General features: G+C 47.1%; 1 protein-coding gene across 3 annotated transcripts in view; it reads right to left on the bottom strand.

The window, feature by feature from the left end:
• Nucleotides 1-17253, bottom strand: part of asb2 (ankyrin repeat and SOCS box containing 2) — a 50388-nt gene that overhangs the window by 13132 nt on the left and 20003 nt on the right. For all 3 annotated transcript variants that reach the window (XM_008110534.3, XM_008110474.3, XM_062968421.1), the window contains one exon: nucleotides 15362-15533. In XM_008110534.3, coding sequence (XP_008108741.1) covers nucleotides 15362-15533 — 172 coding nt within the window. The remainder of the gene's footprint in view (nucleotides 1-15361; nucleotides 15534-17253) is intronic.

Genomic DNA, 17253 nt, shown 5'->3' on the forward strand with positions numbered 1-17253 from the left:
CAATGTAGTTAAAATATAACATGCTAAGTATATAGATAATAGCATAAAATAGAATAAAACAGGAACATTATAACAAAATATAAAACAACCATCAAACCAACCAATAAACCTGAAATAATTGTCAGTTCTTGGGCATGGATGGATGGATTGGTACAAATCAGTTTTGAGGATAGGGCTGATGGATAAAGTGCATAATACTTACTATATTCCAAGCAAAAAAAAAGAGCATCAATGTATACATAGTTTGAATATATATATATATATATATATATATATATATATATATATATATGAATGATAAATATATGTTCATGCTTATAAAATAAACTCAAAGGATTTTATTAAACTGATTTATAAAACATGAACTGCCTTAACTTGAAATGACTATTTTGATCACAGCTTTGGATAAGAATGCACTGAAATATATTTCTAAAAACTGAACTAATCATACCATCAGTTCATACATGAAGTTTAAAAGATTTTATATAAACATTTAAAAGAAGTTATACTCATGTAAATATTATCCTGAAGTCTGTTTGTGTGGAGGTAGGTAGGTATATTGTGGTATAAGACCTTTTATATGATTGTAGAAATCTTTCAAACTCCGTATACAAATTGATGGTCATCTTCTTTTTATCTGAACATCTTTTTTGTCTCTTTGTTAGCCTTTTCCCCTCCCTTCCATAATAATAGGCTCATCCACAAGCCCTGCTTTACTGATTTATTCAGTTTATATACTGCTTTTATTTCCCAACATGGAACCCATTATTTCTTGGTAAAACAGATGGAAATCCCATTGTCAGTATATGTATATCCAGATACCAATACACAAGAAATTAATCACCAACAATTTCTTGATCATAGATGCTAATAACTGTAAGTAATATTTCACTAAATTCAAGAAGTTGAAAACAAAAGGAGACAATTGTGTATAATAAACAAATGATCAGCAAGAACATATATATCTCCCTGGCCTATTTAATGTTATGGGGCTTTTATTTCCTGGCAGTGACTCTGAACACAGGATTCCTACAGAATGACATATTCAATCCACATGATTAAATAGAGAGATTGCCGTGAACAGTGTTGTTATTCAAAATACCAAAGGGATTAATAATAACTGGCCAAAAAGGAGGGAGGCAAGGTTTGTACTTTAGATACTTGGCCTGAGTCACTACTGATGGAAAGCTCTTTCATTTCACAGCTTTTAAACTACTGTTTGATTTTAAAATTTTTTGTATCTTTAAACCAACTTTTGCACAATGTAATGCTGCTTGGGGTCTTGCTTGTTTGCTTGGTTGCTTGGAGTTGGAGTAGAGAGGGGTCCAATAGCATAATCACAACTTTGCTTCAGTAATATTATTTTACCCTGAAAAAAAAATATATATAACGAATTTTGGCTCCTGTTCTATTACTGGAAGCACTCCACTAACATTTTACCCACAAAGATTTCAATTCCTTTGCTGGAGATACTGAAATACAAATATAAGAGTCTTTAACTAAGTATACTCTAACTGCAAGATTCCTGCATCAAGCAAGGCTCTGAACTGGATCAGTGCTATTCAAAGTTTTAGCCTGTGGACTGGACTGGTGCTGGTCCATGAGACGTTGCCTGCTAGTCCACAGCAAATTTTCAGGAAAGAAAGAAACAGATGCACTCCCTGTGTAGAGATATGGTGCCAGTCCCTAACACATTGGGAAGTGAGGGATAGCTTAGGTTGTTCGGGACTAAATAAATAAGGTCAAGGACAGTTCCAACTCGAATCAGTGGCTAATATTTAATAATGTACTTTTGTGGTAGTTGTTGTGTACCCTCAAATTGTTTCCAACTTATTACTTTAAAACAAACCCGTCACAGTGGTTTCTTAGCAAGATTTGTTCAGAAGGGAGTTGCCTTTGCCTTACTCTGAGACGGAGAGAGTGTGACGTGCTGTCAGGACCCAGGCTACAGAGCACCAATAACCATACGCAGAGGCCAGATTCAATCTAATATCTTTATTAAGGAAATATATAAGATTAATAAAAATAAATGTAAAAGTTAGTTCAGAAGCAGACCTTTCAGGAAAGGTCAATATTAGTCCCAAAAAGCAATGTCCAATATGAAATATTATGATCCAAAGTTGTAATCCAATAACCGAAACACTCACTTTGCCAGGCAAAGTGAGGGGAGATGACAAGGTCCTTTAGTCCATAAACTTGAGCAAGGCTAGGAAATAACTTGATACTTGAAGCAAGGCTTAAAACGTGGAACAAGGTAACAAGGAACAAGAACAAGGTCCGTGGAATAACTTGGTAAAATCCGTGATACAAGGCAAGGTATAGTCCCGGGAAACAAGCAAGGTCCGTAGGTAAACAAAGGCTGGAAACTGGGGCGAAGGCTGGAAGGCAGGCAAAGGCTTGAGCAGGAACGAGGCTTGAAACGGAGCGCGCTGTCCAAACACAACTCGCTCCGGAGGCTGACGAATTGACTCCGCGAAGTTACTACGCGGGTAAAACACCTATATAGAGTCTAACTTTCCCGCCGAAGCAGTTCTCTGGGAACCAGAAACGAAAGCTAAACTCTGAGACCAGATGTCTGACTCCTTAAAGGTTCTCACGAAAAGCAGACTTAATTGGGTACATTCTTAGCTGCTATCCTCGCACTCCTGCGCGAAGCTGCTTCCAAACCCCTCTGTTGTTTACAAAACTCATGGCGAGAGAACACGGGAGATGTAGGCTCAGGGTTTGTTTGACATACTTCTGGGACACAACTTTCTTGCAGGTGCAAGGTTCCCAGATCTGCCTGGGAAAGATCTGGCTGAGAAGATTCCAGTTCTGACTGGGAAGGTAAAAAACCCAAGTTTTCTTCTTCATCAGGCATTACAATGTCATGAGCAGGACTACAAGGCCCATGAGTCATCACACTATCCCCCTCCTCAAGGCCCCTCCCAAACTGGGACTCTCTCCCCGAGGCGCGAGGTCGTGGTTTGGCGGGATAGGTCTGATGAAAGCGACGGGTTAGATCAGGAGCATGGACAGTGGAGGCGTCTTCCCAAGAGCGTTCCTCAGGGCCAAAACCCACCCAGTCAATGAGATATTGCAGGCGGCGGCGGTGAAAGCGAGAATCCAAAATGTCTTGAACCTCGAACTCGTCCTCCCCATCCACCAAAATAGGGACAGGGGCCGGCCGGTCTACATCTGGCCGCACACCATCCGCCGGAAGGAGCAGGGAGCGGTGAAACACTGGGTGAATGCGCATTGAACGCGGAAGTTGAAGTTTGAAAGTCACGGGGTTTAATTGCGCCACCACTGGATAGGGGCCAATGAAACGGGCATCTAACTTCCGGCAAGGGCGGTGGGAGGGCAGAAAGCGAGTGGACAGAAAAACCCGATCTCCTACCTTGATTTCGGGGCCCGGCTGGCGATGTTTGTCAGCGTGGCGTTTATAGTCCTCCTTGGCTTGGTCTAGTTGCTGGAGCAAAAGTTGTTGTACCGCTGTGAGTTCCTGCAGCCAATCCTCTGCTGCGGGAACTTCTGAAGTTTCAATGACAGGGGGAAAGAAACGTGGATGGAAGCCGTAGTTTGCAAAGAACGGCGTTTCTTTTGTAGAAGCTTGAACTCCATTGTTATAGGCAAACTCTGACAGTGGTAACAGAGAAGCCCAATTGTCCTGTTGGTAGTTTACATAACAGCGAAGATACTGCTCCAAAGTGGCGTTGGTGCGCTCCGTTTGTCCATCTGTTTGGGGATGATGAGCTGAAGATAAGCGAGAGTCTATGCCCAATAGTTTTTGTAGTGCCTTCCAAAAACGAGAGGTGAATTGAGATCCACGGTCTGTGACTAAACTCTTGGGCAATCCATGTAGTCTGAAAACATGTAGAAGGAATAGATCTGCAGTCTCTTTGGCCGTGGGAAGACCTTCACAGGGAATGAAATGGGCTAACTTGGTGAAAAGGTCCACCACCACTAGGATCGTGGTGAATCCACAGGAAGGTGGTAGGTCAGTGATGAAATCCGCAGAAATTATTTCCCATGGCCGAGATGGGGTAGGAAGGGGATGCAGAAGCCCTGAGGGCTTCTCCCTTCTTATCTTGGAGCGCTGGCATACTGGGCAGGTGTTGACATATTTTTCCACATCTTTGCGGATCTTGGGCCACCAAAAATCCCTTAGGATCAGATGCATGGTTTTAAATAGTCCGAAATGCCCTGCTGGTTTGCAGTCATGACACAGACGAAGCGCTTTTTCCCTGCCCGGTCCGGGTGGGATATAAACATGATTTCTATAGCATAGCAGTCCATCTTTAAGCGAAAAGGGAAAATGCAGACCTTGACGAAGTTGGTCCTGCGCCCAGGCATCTGCTTGCTGACTAGCCCTGATTTCTTGAGCACAGATGGGTCCTGGAGTAGAGGAAGTTGAACCAATGGGAGTGGATTTGGTGTTCCCCACTGTGAGCGTGGCAAAGTTCTCGGGTTGTAGTAATTGGGATTCAAAGGTCTCCTTGCGTCCTGCAGCGTATTCCGGTTTACGTGACAGGGCGTCTGCTTGCTTGGTTTGGGCTGGGGTCACATAATGAATCTGGAAGTTGAAACGTTCAAAGAACAAAGCCCAACGTTGCTGCCTCTGATTTAGTTTGCGGGCAGTTCTTAGATGTTCTAGATTTCGATGATCAGTGTGGACTTCAATGGGAAATTTGGCCCCTTCTAGCCAATGTCTCCAAGTTTCAAAGGCTGCCTTTATGGCCAGTAGTTCCTTTTCCCAAATGGTGTAATTTCTCTCTGGTGTGGTTAGTTGACGGGAGTAAAAGGCACAGGGACGAAGGTGGTCTCCCACCGGTTGTAAGAGTACAGCCCCAATCGCCACATCAGAGGCGTCCGCTTGCACAACAAAAGGGGTTCCAGGATCTGGGTGCTGTAGAATTGGCTGGGACGTGAATAATTTCTTTAGTTGCTGGAACCCTTTCTCTGCTTGATCAGTCCAGCGGAAGGGCTGTTTTCCACGGATGCAGCTAGTGATTGGGTCAGACCAGCGGGCAAAATCTGGAATGAACTTGCGGTAATAGTTCGCGAACCCCAAGAAACGCTGCACCTCTTTCTTGTTAGTTGGCGCCCGCCATTCCAATACTGCTGAAACCTTGGCTGGATCCATGGAGAGCCCTAGAGGCGAGATACGGTATCCAAGGAAATCTACCTCTTGTAGATCAAAAGCGCATTTTTCCAGCTTGGCATAAAGTCCATGATCCCGCAATCGTTGTAACACCATTTTGACGTGGTTCTCATGTTCTGATTGTGATCTAGAAAACACCAAAAAATCGTCCAGGTAGATTATCAAGAACCTATCTAGATAGTCCTGAAAAATGTCATTGACAAAATGCTGGAACGTTGCGGGAGCTCCGCATAATCCATAATTCATAACTCGGGACTCGAATAATCCGAATTTGGTCTGGAAGGCGGTCTTCCACTCGTCCCCTTCTCTGATGCGAACTAAGTTGTAAGCCCCCCGAAGATCCAGCTTGGTGTAAACCTTGGCTCCTCGAAGCCGATCCAGTAGATCCGAGATTAAGGGCAGGGGATAGCTGTTCCGCTTGGTGATATTGTTCAATGCTCTGTAGTCCACCACCAAGCGTAGTTCCCCTGACTTCTTCTTCACAAACATCACTGGGGAGGCGGCTGGGGATTGAGAGGGTCTAATGAATCCCTTACGAAGGTTTGTCTCTATGAATTCCCTGAGAGCTTCTTGCTCTGGTTCAGTCAGGGAGTATAGGTGCCCTCGCGGGATCGGGGCCCCCTCCACCAGGTCAATGGCACAGTCATAAGGTCTATGTGGGGGTAATTTCTCGGCTTCTTTTTCATTGAATACATCCCAATACTCGGAGTACTTCTTGGGCAGGGTGATGATGGGCTCGGTGTCTGTGGCATGGCAGACCTTGGCTACAAGGCAATGGTTTTGGCAGTACTGTGAAGCAAACTGCAGTTCTCTGTTGGACCAGGAGATGCTTGGGTCGTGGAGAGTCAGCCATGGAATTCCCAAAATCACAGGGAAATGGGGAACCTCGGTAACAAAGAAAGAAATCTCTTCCATATGTTCCCTTATCCACATCCTGGTGGGTTCCGACCACTGACTTACGGGGCCCGTCTTGAGGGGGCGGCCGTCTATGGCTTGTACCACACGAGCATTCTTGAAATCATGATATTGTAATCCCAGAGAGTCGGCATACTCTCTATCAATGAAATTGTTGGTGGCTCCGGAGTCTATCATGGCGTGGATCATGACGGGTCCCCTTTTTGCTGACCATAAGGTGACCACGAGAAGGAACAGGACCCCGGTTGGCGGCTCTTGAACGGGTTTTTTGACCGGGTTGGCGAGCCTCTCTACGCCCGGTCGTTGGCTTCCCCCGCCGGCTGTGTGCCAGCCGTCTCAGACGCCTTCGTCTCCGTGGAGGACGCCGCCGCAAGACGGGCGGCGGGCTTCCCTTTGGCTGGGCACTCTCTGGCGAAGTGGCCCCCGTTCCCGCAGTACCAACAGAGGTTTAAGCGTTGACGACGGGCCTTCTCGGCGGCATCTAATCTGGGACGCACGTTGCCCAACTGCATCGGCACCTCCTCGCTTCCTCTGGGGTATGGGGTTGGTGGTGGGGGTCTCCACACTGGACGTGGCTGAACGCTGGCGGGAGCGGGGGGTTTTGCCCCAGCTCTACCGCTCTGGCCTCGAACCCACTGTTTCCTGTTGGCAATCATGACTTCAGCCCGTAAACATTGATCAATGAGTGCTTCGAGGGTCTGGGGAGGATCCACCTTGGAGATTTCCTCCAGCATTTCGATGTTGAGACCCTCCCGGAATTGTCCCCTGAGGGCTACATCATTCCAGCCGGTGTTATGGGCCAGCACTCGGAACTCGGCTATGTACTGAGACATAGGTCTGTCTCCTTGGAAGAGGCGACGGAGTTTGTGACCGGCTGCCTCCAAATTGTCCTCGATTCCCCAAGTCTCCTTAAGGTGGTCCAAGAAGCGTTGCGCGGACCTTAGGTGTGGAGAGGCTTGGTCGAACAGTGCCGTCGCCCAGTTGGCCGCTGGCCCGTCTAGAAGACTGTAAACCCATGCCACCTTGATGTCTTCTTGGGGAAATTCGGCAGCACGGGCCTCTAGATAAGCTTGGCATTGGCGACGGAAAACATGAACCTTAGAAGCTTCTCCAGTAAACTTGGTTGGCAACGCCATGGCCGGTAGACGGATTCCGCGTTCCTTCAACCCTTTTATTTCTCCATCCTGGGCATTAAGCTTATCACGGATTCGATCCACCTCATCTTTGTCGATGGTGTAGGTAATCGGCTGGCCGCTCGGCCCAGGTACGGTTCCGGTAGACATTCTGGCCGAGGTTAATTGGTGCTTAGGGTGGCGGAGTCAAACTGTCAGGACCCAGGCTACAGAGCACCAATAACCATACGCAGAGGCCAGATTCAATCTAATATCTTTATTAAGGAAATATATAAGATTAATAAAAATAAATGTAAAAGTTAGTTCAGAAGCAGACCTTTCAGGAAAGGTCAATATTAGTCCCAAAAAGCAATGTCCAATATGAAATATTATGATCCAAAGTTGTAATCCAATAACCGAAACACTCACTTTGCCAGGCAAAGTGAGGGGAGATGACAAGGTCCTTTAGTCCATAAACTTGAGCAAGGCTAGGAAATAACTTGATACTTGAAGCAAGGCTTAAAACGTGGAACAAGGTAACAAGGAACAAGAACAAGGTCCGTGGAATAACTTGGTAAAATCCGTGATACAAGGCAAGGTATAGTCCCGGGAAACAAGCAAGGTCCGTAGGTAAACAAAGGCTGGAAACTGGGGCGAAGGCTGGAAGGCAGGCAAAGGCTTGAGCAGGAACGAGGCTTGAAACGGAGCGCGCTGTCCAAACACAACTCGCTCCGGAGGCTGACGAATTGACTCCGCGAAGTTACTACGCGGGTAAAACACCTATATAGAGTCTAACTTTCCCGCCGAAGCAGTTCTCTGGGAACCAGAAACGAAAGCTAAACTCTGAGACCAGATGTCTGACTCCTTAAAGGTTCTCACGAAAAGCAGACTTAATTGGGTACATTCTTAGCTGCTATCCTCGCACTCCTGCGCGAAGCTGCTTCCAAACCCCTCTGTTGTTTACAAAACTCATGGCGAGAGAACACGGGAGATGTAGGCTCAGGGTTTGTTTGACATACTTCTGGGACACAACTTTCTTGCAGGTGCAAGGTTCCCAGATCTGCCTGGGAAAGATCTGGCTGAGAAGATTCCAGTTCTGACTGGGAAGGTAAAAAACCCAAGTTTTCTTCTTCATCAGGCATTACAATGTCATGAGCAGGACTACAAGGCCCATGAGTCATCACACTATCCCCCTCCTCAAGGCCCCTCCCAAACTGGGACTCTCTCCCCGAGGCGCGAGGTCGTGGTTTGGCGGGATAGGTCTGATGAAAGCGACGGGTTAGATCAGGAGCATGGACAGTGGAGGCGTCTTCCCAAGAGCGTTCCTCAGGGCCAAAACCCACCCAGTCAATGAGATATTGCAGGCGGCGGCGGTGAAAGCGAGAATCCAAAATGTCTTGAACCTCGAACTCGTCCTCCCCATCCACCAAAATAGGGACAGGGGCCGGCCGGTCTACATCTGGCCGCACACCATCCGCCGGAAGGAGCAGGGAGCGGTGAAACACTGGGTGAATGCGCATTGAACGCGGAAGTTGAAGTTTGAAAGTCACGGGGTTTAATTGCGCCACCACTGGATAGGGGCCAATGAAACGGGCATCTAACTTCCGGCAAGGGCGGTGGGAGGGCAGAAAGCGAGTGGACAGAAAAACCCGATCTCCTACCTTGATTTCGGGGCCCGGCTGGCGATGTTTGTCAGCGTGGCGTTTATAGTCCTCCTTGGCTTGGTCTAGTTGCTGGAGCAAAAGTTGTTGTACCGCTGTGAGTTCCTGCAGCCAATCCTCTGCTGCGGGAACTTCTGAAGTTTCAATGACAGGGGGAAAGAAACGTGGATGGAAGCCGTAGTTTGCAAAGAACGGCGTTTCTTTTGTAGAAGCTTGAACTCCATTGTTATAGGCAAACTCTGACAGTGGTAACAGAGAAGCCCAATTGTCCTGTTGGTAGTTTACATAACAGCGAAGATACTGCTCCAAAGTGGCGTTGGTGCGCTCCGTTTGTCCATCTGTTTGGGGATGATGAGCTGAAGATAAGCGAGAGTCTATGCCCAATAGTTTTTGTAGTGCCTTCCAAAAACGAGAGGTGAATTGAGATCCACGGTCTGTGACTAAACTCTTGGGCAATCCATGTAGTCTGAAAACATGTAGAAGGAATAGATCTGCAGTCTCTTTGGCCGTGGGAAGACCTTCACAGGGAATGAAATGGGCTAACTTGGTGAAAAGGTCCACCACCACTAGGATCGTGGTGAATCCACAGGAAGGTGGTAGGTCAGTGATGAAATCCGCAGAAATTATTTCCCATGGCCGAGATGGGGTAGGAAGGGGATGCAGAAGCCCTGAGGGCTTCTCCCTTCTTATCTTGGAGCGCTGGCATACTGGGCAGGTGTTGACATATTTTTCCACATCTTTGCGGATCTTGGGCCACCAAAAATCCCTTAGGATCAGATGCATGGTTTTAAATAGTCCGAAATGCCCTGCTGGTTTGCAGTCATGACACAGACGAAGCGCTTTTTCCCTGCCCGGTCCGGGTGGGATATAAACATGATTTCTATAGCATAGCAGTCCATCTTTAAGCGAAAAGGGAAAATGCAGACCTTGACGAAGTTGGTCCTGCGCCCAGGCATCTGCTTGCTGACTAGCCCTGATTTCTTGAGCACAGATGGGTCCTGGAGTAGAGGAAGTTGAACCAATGGGAGTGGATTTGGTGTTCCCCACTGTGAGCGTGGCAAAGTTCTCGGGTTGTAGTAATTGGGATTCAAAGGTCTCCTTGCGTCCTGCAGCGTATTCCGGTTTACGTGACAGGGCGTCTGCTTGCTTGGTTTGGGCTGGGGTCACATAATGAATCTGGAAGTTGAAACGTTCAAAGAACAAAGCCCAACGTTGCTGCCTCTGATTTAGTTTGCGGGCAGTTCTTAGATGTTCTAGATTTCGATGATCAGTGTGGACTTCAATGGGAAATTTGGCCCCTTCTAGCCAATGTCTCCAAGTTTCAAAGGCTGCCTTTATGGCCAGTAGTTCCTTTTCCCAAATGGTGTAATTTCTCTCTGGTGTGGTTAGTTGACGGGAGTAAAAGGCACAGGGACGAAGGTGGTCTCCCACCGGTTGTAAGAGTACAGCCCCAATCGCCACATCAGAGGCGTCCGCTTGCACAACAAAAGGGGTTCCAGGATCTGGGTGCTGTAGAATTGGCTGGGACGTGAATAATTTCTTTAGTTGCTGGAACCCTTTCTCTGCTTGATCAGTCCAGCGGAAGGGCTGTTTTCCACGGATGCAGCTAGTGATTGGGTCAGACCAGCGGGCAAAATCTGGAATGAACTTGCGGTAATAGTTCGCGAACCCCAAGAAACGCTGCACCTCTTTCTTGTTAGTTGGCGCCCGCCATTCCAATACTGCTGAAACCTTGGCTGGATCCATGGAGAGCCCTAGAGGCGAGATACGGTATCCAAGGAAATCTACCTCTTGTAGATCAAAAGCGCATTTTTCCAGCTTGGCATAAAGTCCATGATCCCGCAATCGTTGTAACACCATTTTGACGTGGTTCTCATGTTCTGATTGTGATCTAGAAAACACCAAAAAATCGTCCAGGTAGATTATCAAGAACCTATCTAGATAGTCCTGAAAAATGTCATTGACAAAATGCTGGAACGTTGCGGGAGCTCCGCATAATCCATAATTCATAACTCGGGACTCGAATAATCCGAATTTGGTCTGGAAGGCGGTCTTCCACTCGTCCCCTTCTCTGATGCGAACTAAGTTGTAAGCCCCCCGAAGATCCAGCTTGGTGTAAACCTTGGCTCCTCGAAGCCGATCCAGTAGATCCGAGATTAAGGGCAGGGGATAGCTGTTCCGCTTGGTGATATTGTTCAATGCTCTGTAGTCCACCACCAAGCGTAGTTCCCCTGACTTCTTCTTCACAAACATCACTGGGGAGGCGGCTGGGGATTGAGAGGGTCTAATGAATCCCTTACGAAGGTTTGTCTCTATGAATTCCCTGAGAGCTTCTTGCTCTGGTTCAGTCAGGGAGTATAGGTGCCCTCGCGGGATCGGGGCCCCCTCCACCAGGTCAATGGCACAGTCATAAGGTCTATGTGGGGGTAATTTCTCGGCTTCTTTTTCATTGAATACATCCCAATACTCGGAGTACTTCTTGGGCAGGGTGATGATGGGCTCGGTGTCTGTGGCATGGCAGACCTTGGCTACAAGGCAATGGTTTTGGCAGTACTGTGAAGCAAACTGCAGTTCTCTGTTGGACCAGGAGATGCTTGGGTCGTGGAGAGTCAGCCATGGAATTCCCAAAATCACAGGGAAATGGGGAACCTCGGTAACAAAGAAAGAAATCTCTTCCATATGTTCCCTTATCCACATCCTGGTGGGTTCCGACCACTGACTTACGGGGCCCGTCTTGAGGGGGCGGCCGTCTATGGCTTGTACCACACGAGCATTCTTGAAATCATGATATTGTAATCCCAGAGAGTCGGCATACTCTCTATCAATGAAATTGTTGGTGGCTCCGGAGTCTATCATGGCGTGGATCATGACGGGTCCCCTTTTTGCTGACCATAAGGTGACCACGAGAAGGAACAGGACCCCGGTTGGCGGCTCTTGAACGGGTTTTTTGACCGGGTTGGCGAGCCTCTCTACGCCCGGTCGTTGGCTTCCCCCGCCGGCTGTGTGCCAGCCGTCTCAGACGCCTTCGTCTCCGTGGAGGACGCCGCCGCAAGACGGGCGGCGGGCTTCCCTTTGGCTGGGCACTCTCTGGCGAAGTGGCCCCCGTTCCCGCAGTACCAACAGAGGTTTAAGCGTTGACGACGGGCCTTCTCGGCGGCATCTAATCTGGGACGCACGTTGCCCAACTGCATCGGCACCTCCTCGCTTCCTCTGGGGTATGGGGTTGGTGGTGGGGGTCTCCACACTGGACGTGGCTGAACGCTGGCGGGAGCGGGGGGTTTTGCCCCAGCTCTACCGCTCTGGCCTCGAACCCACTGTTTCCTGTTGGCAATCATGACTTCAGCCCGTAAACATTGATCAATGAGTGCTTCGAGGGTCTGGGGAGGATCCACCTTGGAGATTTCCTCCAGCATTTCGATGTTGAGACCCTCCCGGAATTGTCCCCTGAGGGCTACATCATTCCAGCCAGTGTTATGGGCCAGCACTCGGAACTCGGCTATGTACTGAGACATAGGTCTGTCTCCTTGGAAGAGGCGACGGAGTTTGTGACCGGCTGCCTCCAAATTGTCCTCGATTCCCCAAGTCTCCTTAAGGTGGTCCAAGAAGCGTTGCGCGGACCTTAGGTGTGGAGAGGCTTGGTCGAACAGTGCCGTCGCCCAGTTGGCCGCTGGCCCGTCTAGAAGACTGTAAACCCATGCCACCTTGATGTCTTCTTGGGGAAATTCGGCAGCACGGGCCTCTAGATAAGCTTGGCATTGGCGACGGAAAACATGAACCTTAGAAGCTTCTCCAGTAAACTTGGTTGGCAACGCCATGGCCGGTAGACGGATTCCGCGTTCCTTCAACCCTTTTATTTCTCCATCCTGGGCATTAAGCTTATCACGGATTCGATCCACCTCATCTTTGTCGATGGTGTAGGTAATCGGCTGGCCGCTCGGCCCAGGTACGGTTCCGGTAGACATTCTGGCCGAGGTTAATTGGTGCTTAGGGTGGCGGAGTCAAACTGTCAGGACCCAGGCTACAGAGCACCAATAACCATACGCAGAGGCCAGATTCAATCTAATATCTTTATTAAGGAAATATATAAGATTAATAAAAATAAATGTAAAAGTTAGTTCAGAAGCAGACCTTTCAGGAAAGGTCAATATTAGTCCCAAAAAGCAATGTCCAATATGAAATATTATGATCCAAAGTTGTAATCCAATAACCGAAACACTCACTTTGCCAGGCAAAGTGAGGGGAGATGACAAGGTCCTTTAGTCCATAAACTTGAGCAAGGCTAGGAAATAACTTGATACTTGAAGCAAGGCTTAAAACGTGGAACAAGGTAACAAGGAACAAGAACAAGGTCCGTGGAATAACTTGGTAAAATCCGTGATACAAGGCAAGGTATAGTCCCGGGAAACAAGCAAGGTCCGTAGGTAAACAAAGGCTGGAAACTGGGGCGAAGGCTGGAAGGCAGGCAAAGGCTTGAGCAGGAACGAGGCTTGAAACGGAGCGCGCTGTCCAAACACAACTCGCTCCGGAGGCTGACGAATTGACTCCGCGAAGTTACTACGCGGGTAAAACACCTATATAGAGTCTAACTTTCCCGCCGAAGCAGTTCTCTGGGAACCAGAAACGAAAGCTAAACTCTGAGACCAGATGTCTGACTCCTTAAAGGTTCTCACGAAAAGCAGACTTAATTGGGTACATTCTTAGCTGCTATCCTCGCACTCCTGCGCGAAGCTGCTTCCAAACCCCTCTGTTGTTTACAAAACTCATGGCGAGAGAACACGGGAGATGTAGGCTCAGGGTTTGTTTGACATACTTCTGGGACACAACTTTCTTGCAGGTGCAAGGTTCCCAGATCTGCCTGGGAAAGATCTGGCTGAGAAGATTCCAGTTCTGACTGGGAAGGTAAAAAACCCAAGTTTTCTTCTTCATCAGGCATTACAATGTCATGAGCAGGACTACAAGGCCCATGAGTCATCACACGTGCCAAAGGTCATCCAGTGGAGTTTCCATGGCTGATCAAAGCCTTGGAACCTTATCACATTCAAACCAAGAAATGCTTTTTCTGTCAGCAACCCATGGCTTTTGAGGACTGGATACATACTGGATACATACAAACTAAATCACACTTGCAATACATCCAATGTTTTCCTATGTCACAGCTTCTGGGTTGGGACTCTGAAAGGGGTAGCCATAACTGTTTCTTGCATCTCTCCTGTGTGAGCAACTGTCTCCTTGCTTTTCCTCCACTCCCCCATGCCTTGACTCCTGGACATGTACCTGTCTCTGTGCCTTCCTTTAAACATCTGATATAAAAAAATAGGTTGCTAGTCAAATCACCTCAAAAAAACCCTGCACAACATCACTGTCTAACTTAAAAACATTTTGGGCCAGATCTTGCACAACTGTGCAAGTTTGTAACCTCCGCCCCAATGGGGAAACAGATAAGCATATTTTTCTGTTCATATGGAGTTGCGCAGTTCAAACAATTAAATAAAAAAGGAAACAATAATGTGAAAGTAGAAAATATGAATGGCTTTACTCAGTGTTTTTTTCTGACTGCCCGCAGAAGTGTACTGCTGGCTAATTCAACAAAGGAAAATCAATTGGTAGGAACCCTCTCCCCACCAAAAAAACAAAACAAAACACCCTGAGGGACACATCAATGGCACAGCTGATGAGATGTATATACGAGTACAATCACAACAGGAAAGCCATACCTCTGCCGTACTGAGAAAAAGGCTATGGGTGGAGATGATTTGGATTCCATTTTACAAAAGCTACTGACTGCATAGGGAGCCTCCGGTGGCTCAGTGTGTTAAAGCGCTGAGCTGCTGAACTTGCAGACCGAAAGGTCCCAGGTTCAAACTCGGGGAGCGGAGTGAGCGCCCGTTGTTAGCTCCAGATTCTGCCAACCTAGCAGTTCGAAAACATGCAAATGTGAGTAGATCAATAGGTACCGCTCAGGCAGGAAGGTAACGGCGTTCCATGCAGTCATGCTGGCCACATGACCTTGGAGGTGTCTACGGACAATGCTGGCTCTTCGGCGTGGAAATGGAGATGAGCACCAACCCCGAGAGTTGGACACAACTGGACTTAACGTCAGGGGAAACCTTTACCTTTACCTTTTTACTGACTGTATGCACTTTGCATACAAGTTCCTATGGGTTGCAGACAAAATGGGAAATGTGCCATGTGATCATACTCATAGGGACTCATATGCAAAGAATGTTAGAGGAGTTATTTCTCTTTGTGACCAGGTTCTTGAACTCTGGTCTCTAGAGTTGTACTCTCACACTCAAACCATTATACCACTCTGACTGGTGTGTACCGAGATACGGTCTTTATTTTCCTCCTTTCTTGCTATAGGTCTCCACAGTGCCAAAAATCCTGCTCCAAAGGATTTTGTAACCCTCCAGGGCAGGTTTTGGGGAAGAAGAGTCTAAATTTAGCAAAAGCATTGAGATCTAACAAAATATATATTTAAACAGAGGCCAAGAATTCTGACAATCCTGAAAATAAATGAAGTAACTTACTTATAATAGCCTTTTTTAGAGGCCATGTGAATAGGTAATAACCCATTCTTATTGGCTTTGTTAGCATCAGCACCCTGGGACAAGAGAAACTCCACAATGTTCTCATGACCATTTTTAGCAGCTTCGTAGAGTGCAGAGGCTTTGTCACTGGCTTGGGTATTAATATCAGCACCTAAGAATGAAAGGGATATAAGATACCAGTTAGTTTCAGCAGATTAAAGTCAATTAATGAACCATGATGACTTTTCTGTTACAAAGAGGAAATCTAGACTTCGCCTGGCATTATGTTAAAGTAGTAGCAAAAACCATACACAAACTGATTGGAACCACAACAGAGAATACCTACAAACAGATAATACCTTGCTCACTAAATAAGAGGGAGCACATTTTTGGGGGGTATTTTTTCTTCTTCCTCAGGTTGTTATAGCAATATACAGAGCATGGAAATAATTAATTAAGCCAAATAAGAAATTAAGCCCTATTTTGTAAAAGCATTTGTAAGGCAGTTGCCATCCAACTCCAGGCGATCTTGGATGACATACACTTCCTTGACCCATTTCAAACTGGTTTCAGAGTAGGATACGAAGTTGAGACTGTGTTGTCGAAGGCTTTCATGGCGGGATCACAGGGTTGTTGTATGTTTTCCGGGCTGTATGGAACATTCTGGAACATGGCCATACAGCCCGGAAAACATACAACAACCCAATGAAGTTGAGACTGCTATGGTCACCTTAGTGGATGATCTCTGTCTCAACACTGACAGAAGAAGTGTGTCCCTGTTGATGCTTCTAGACCTCTCAGTGGCCTTTGATACCATCGACCATGGTGTCCTTCTGGGAATCGGAGGCACTGTGCTGCAGTGGTTCCGGTTGTACCACTCAGGCAAGTTCAAGATGGTGGTGCTTGGGAATAGCTGCTCCTCAAAAAAGGAGCTGTTATGTGGCATCCCACAAGGTGCCTTTCTATCTCCAATGCTTTTTAATATTTACATGAAGCTGCTGGGAGAGATCATCCATAGGTAGGCATGGGGGTGGGATGTTATCAGTATGCTGATGACACCCAAATATATTTCTCCATGCCTTCAAAATCAACTTCAGCTAAGGATAGTGTGTCTACACTGAAGGAATGCCTGGAGGAGGTAATAAGCTGAATGAGGAAAAACAAATTGAAACTGAATCCAGACAAAACAGAGGTGCTTGCCATCAAGGGTCTTAATCTGGGGATGGAGGTGTGTCAGCCAGTTTTGGATGGGGCTACACTCCCCTTGAAAGGCTGTGTTTGAAGCTTGGTAGTGTTCCTAGATCTGTCTGTCCAAATGTCAGCCCAGGTAGATGCGACGGTCAGGAGTACTTACTATCAACTTTGGCTGATCGGTTAGCTGCGCCTCTTCCTAGATTTGGAGGACCTTAAGATGGTAGTGCATGCACTGGTAACCTCAAGGTTGGACTTCTGCAATGTGTGTTACATTGGGCTACCTTTGTACCAAGTTTGGAAACTATAGGTGGTTCAAAATACAATAGCCAGATTGGTTACAGGAACATCTAAGAGTGAGCATATTACACCTATCCTAAAATCACTCCACTGGTTACCAATTAGTTTCCGGAAAAAGTATAAAGTGTTGGTATTGATATTTAAAGCCCTACATGGTTTGGGTCCAGGTTACCTACAGGATCACCTTCTCCTGTACAATCCACCCCACAAACTTAAGTCCTCTGGGGGGCAACTTCTGAACCTGATTGGCAACAACCACCCAGAGGACCTTTTCATCAAGACTGTGCCCCAAGACTGTGGAATGACCTGCTGGTAGAGCTCCGATAGCTAGATCAGCTGTCACAATTTAAGACACAGATTAAGATCTATCACTTCTGGCAGGCCTACCCAGACAGTTTTAC

This window comes from Anolis carolinensis, chromosome 1 (assembly GCF_035594765.1).
Source record: "Anolis carolinensis isolate JA03-04 chromosome 1, rAnoCar3.1.pri, whole genome shotgun sequence".
Taxonomy (NCBI): Eukaryota; Metazoa; Chordata; class Lepidosauria; order Squamata; family Dactyloidae; genus Anolis; species Anolis carolinensis.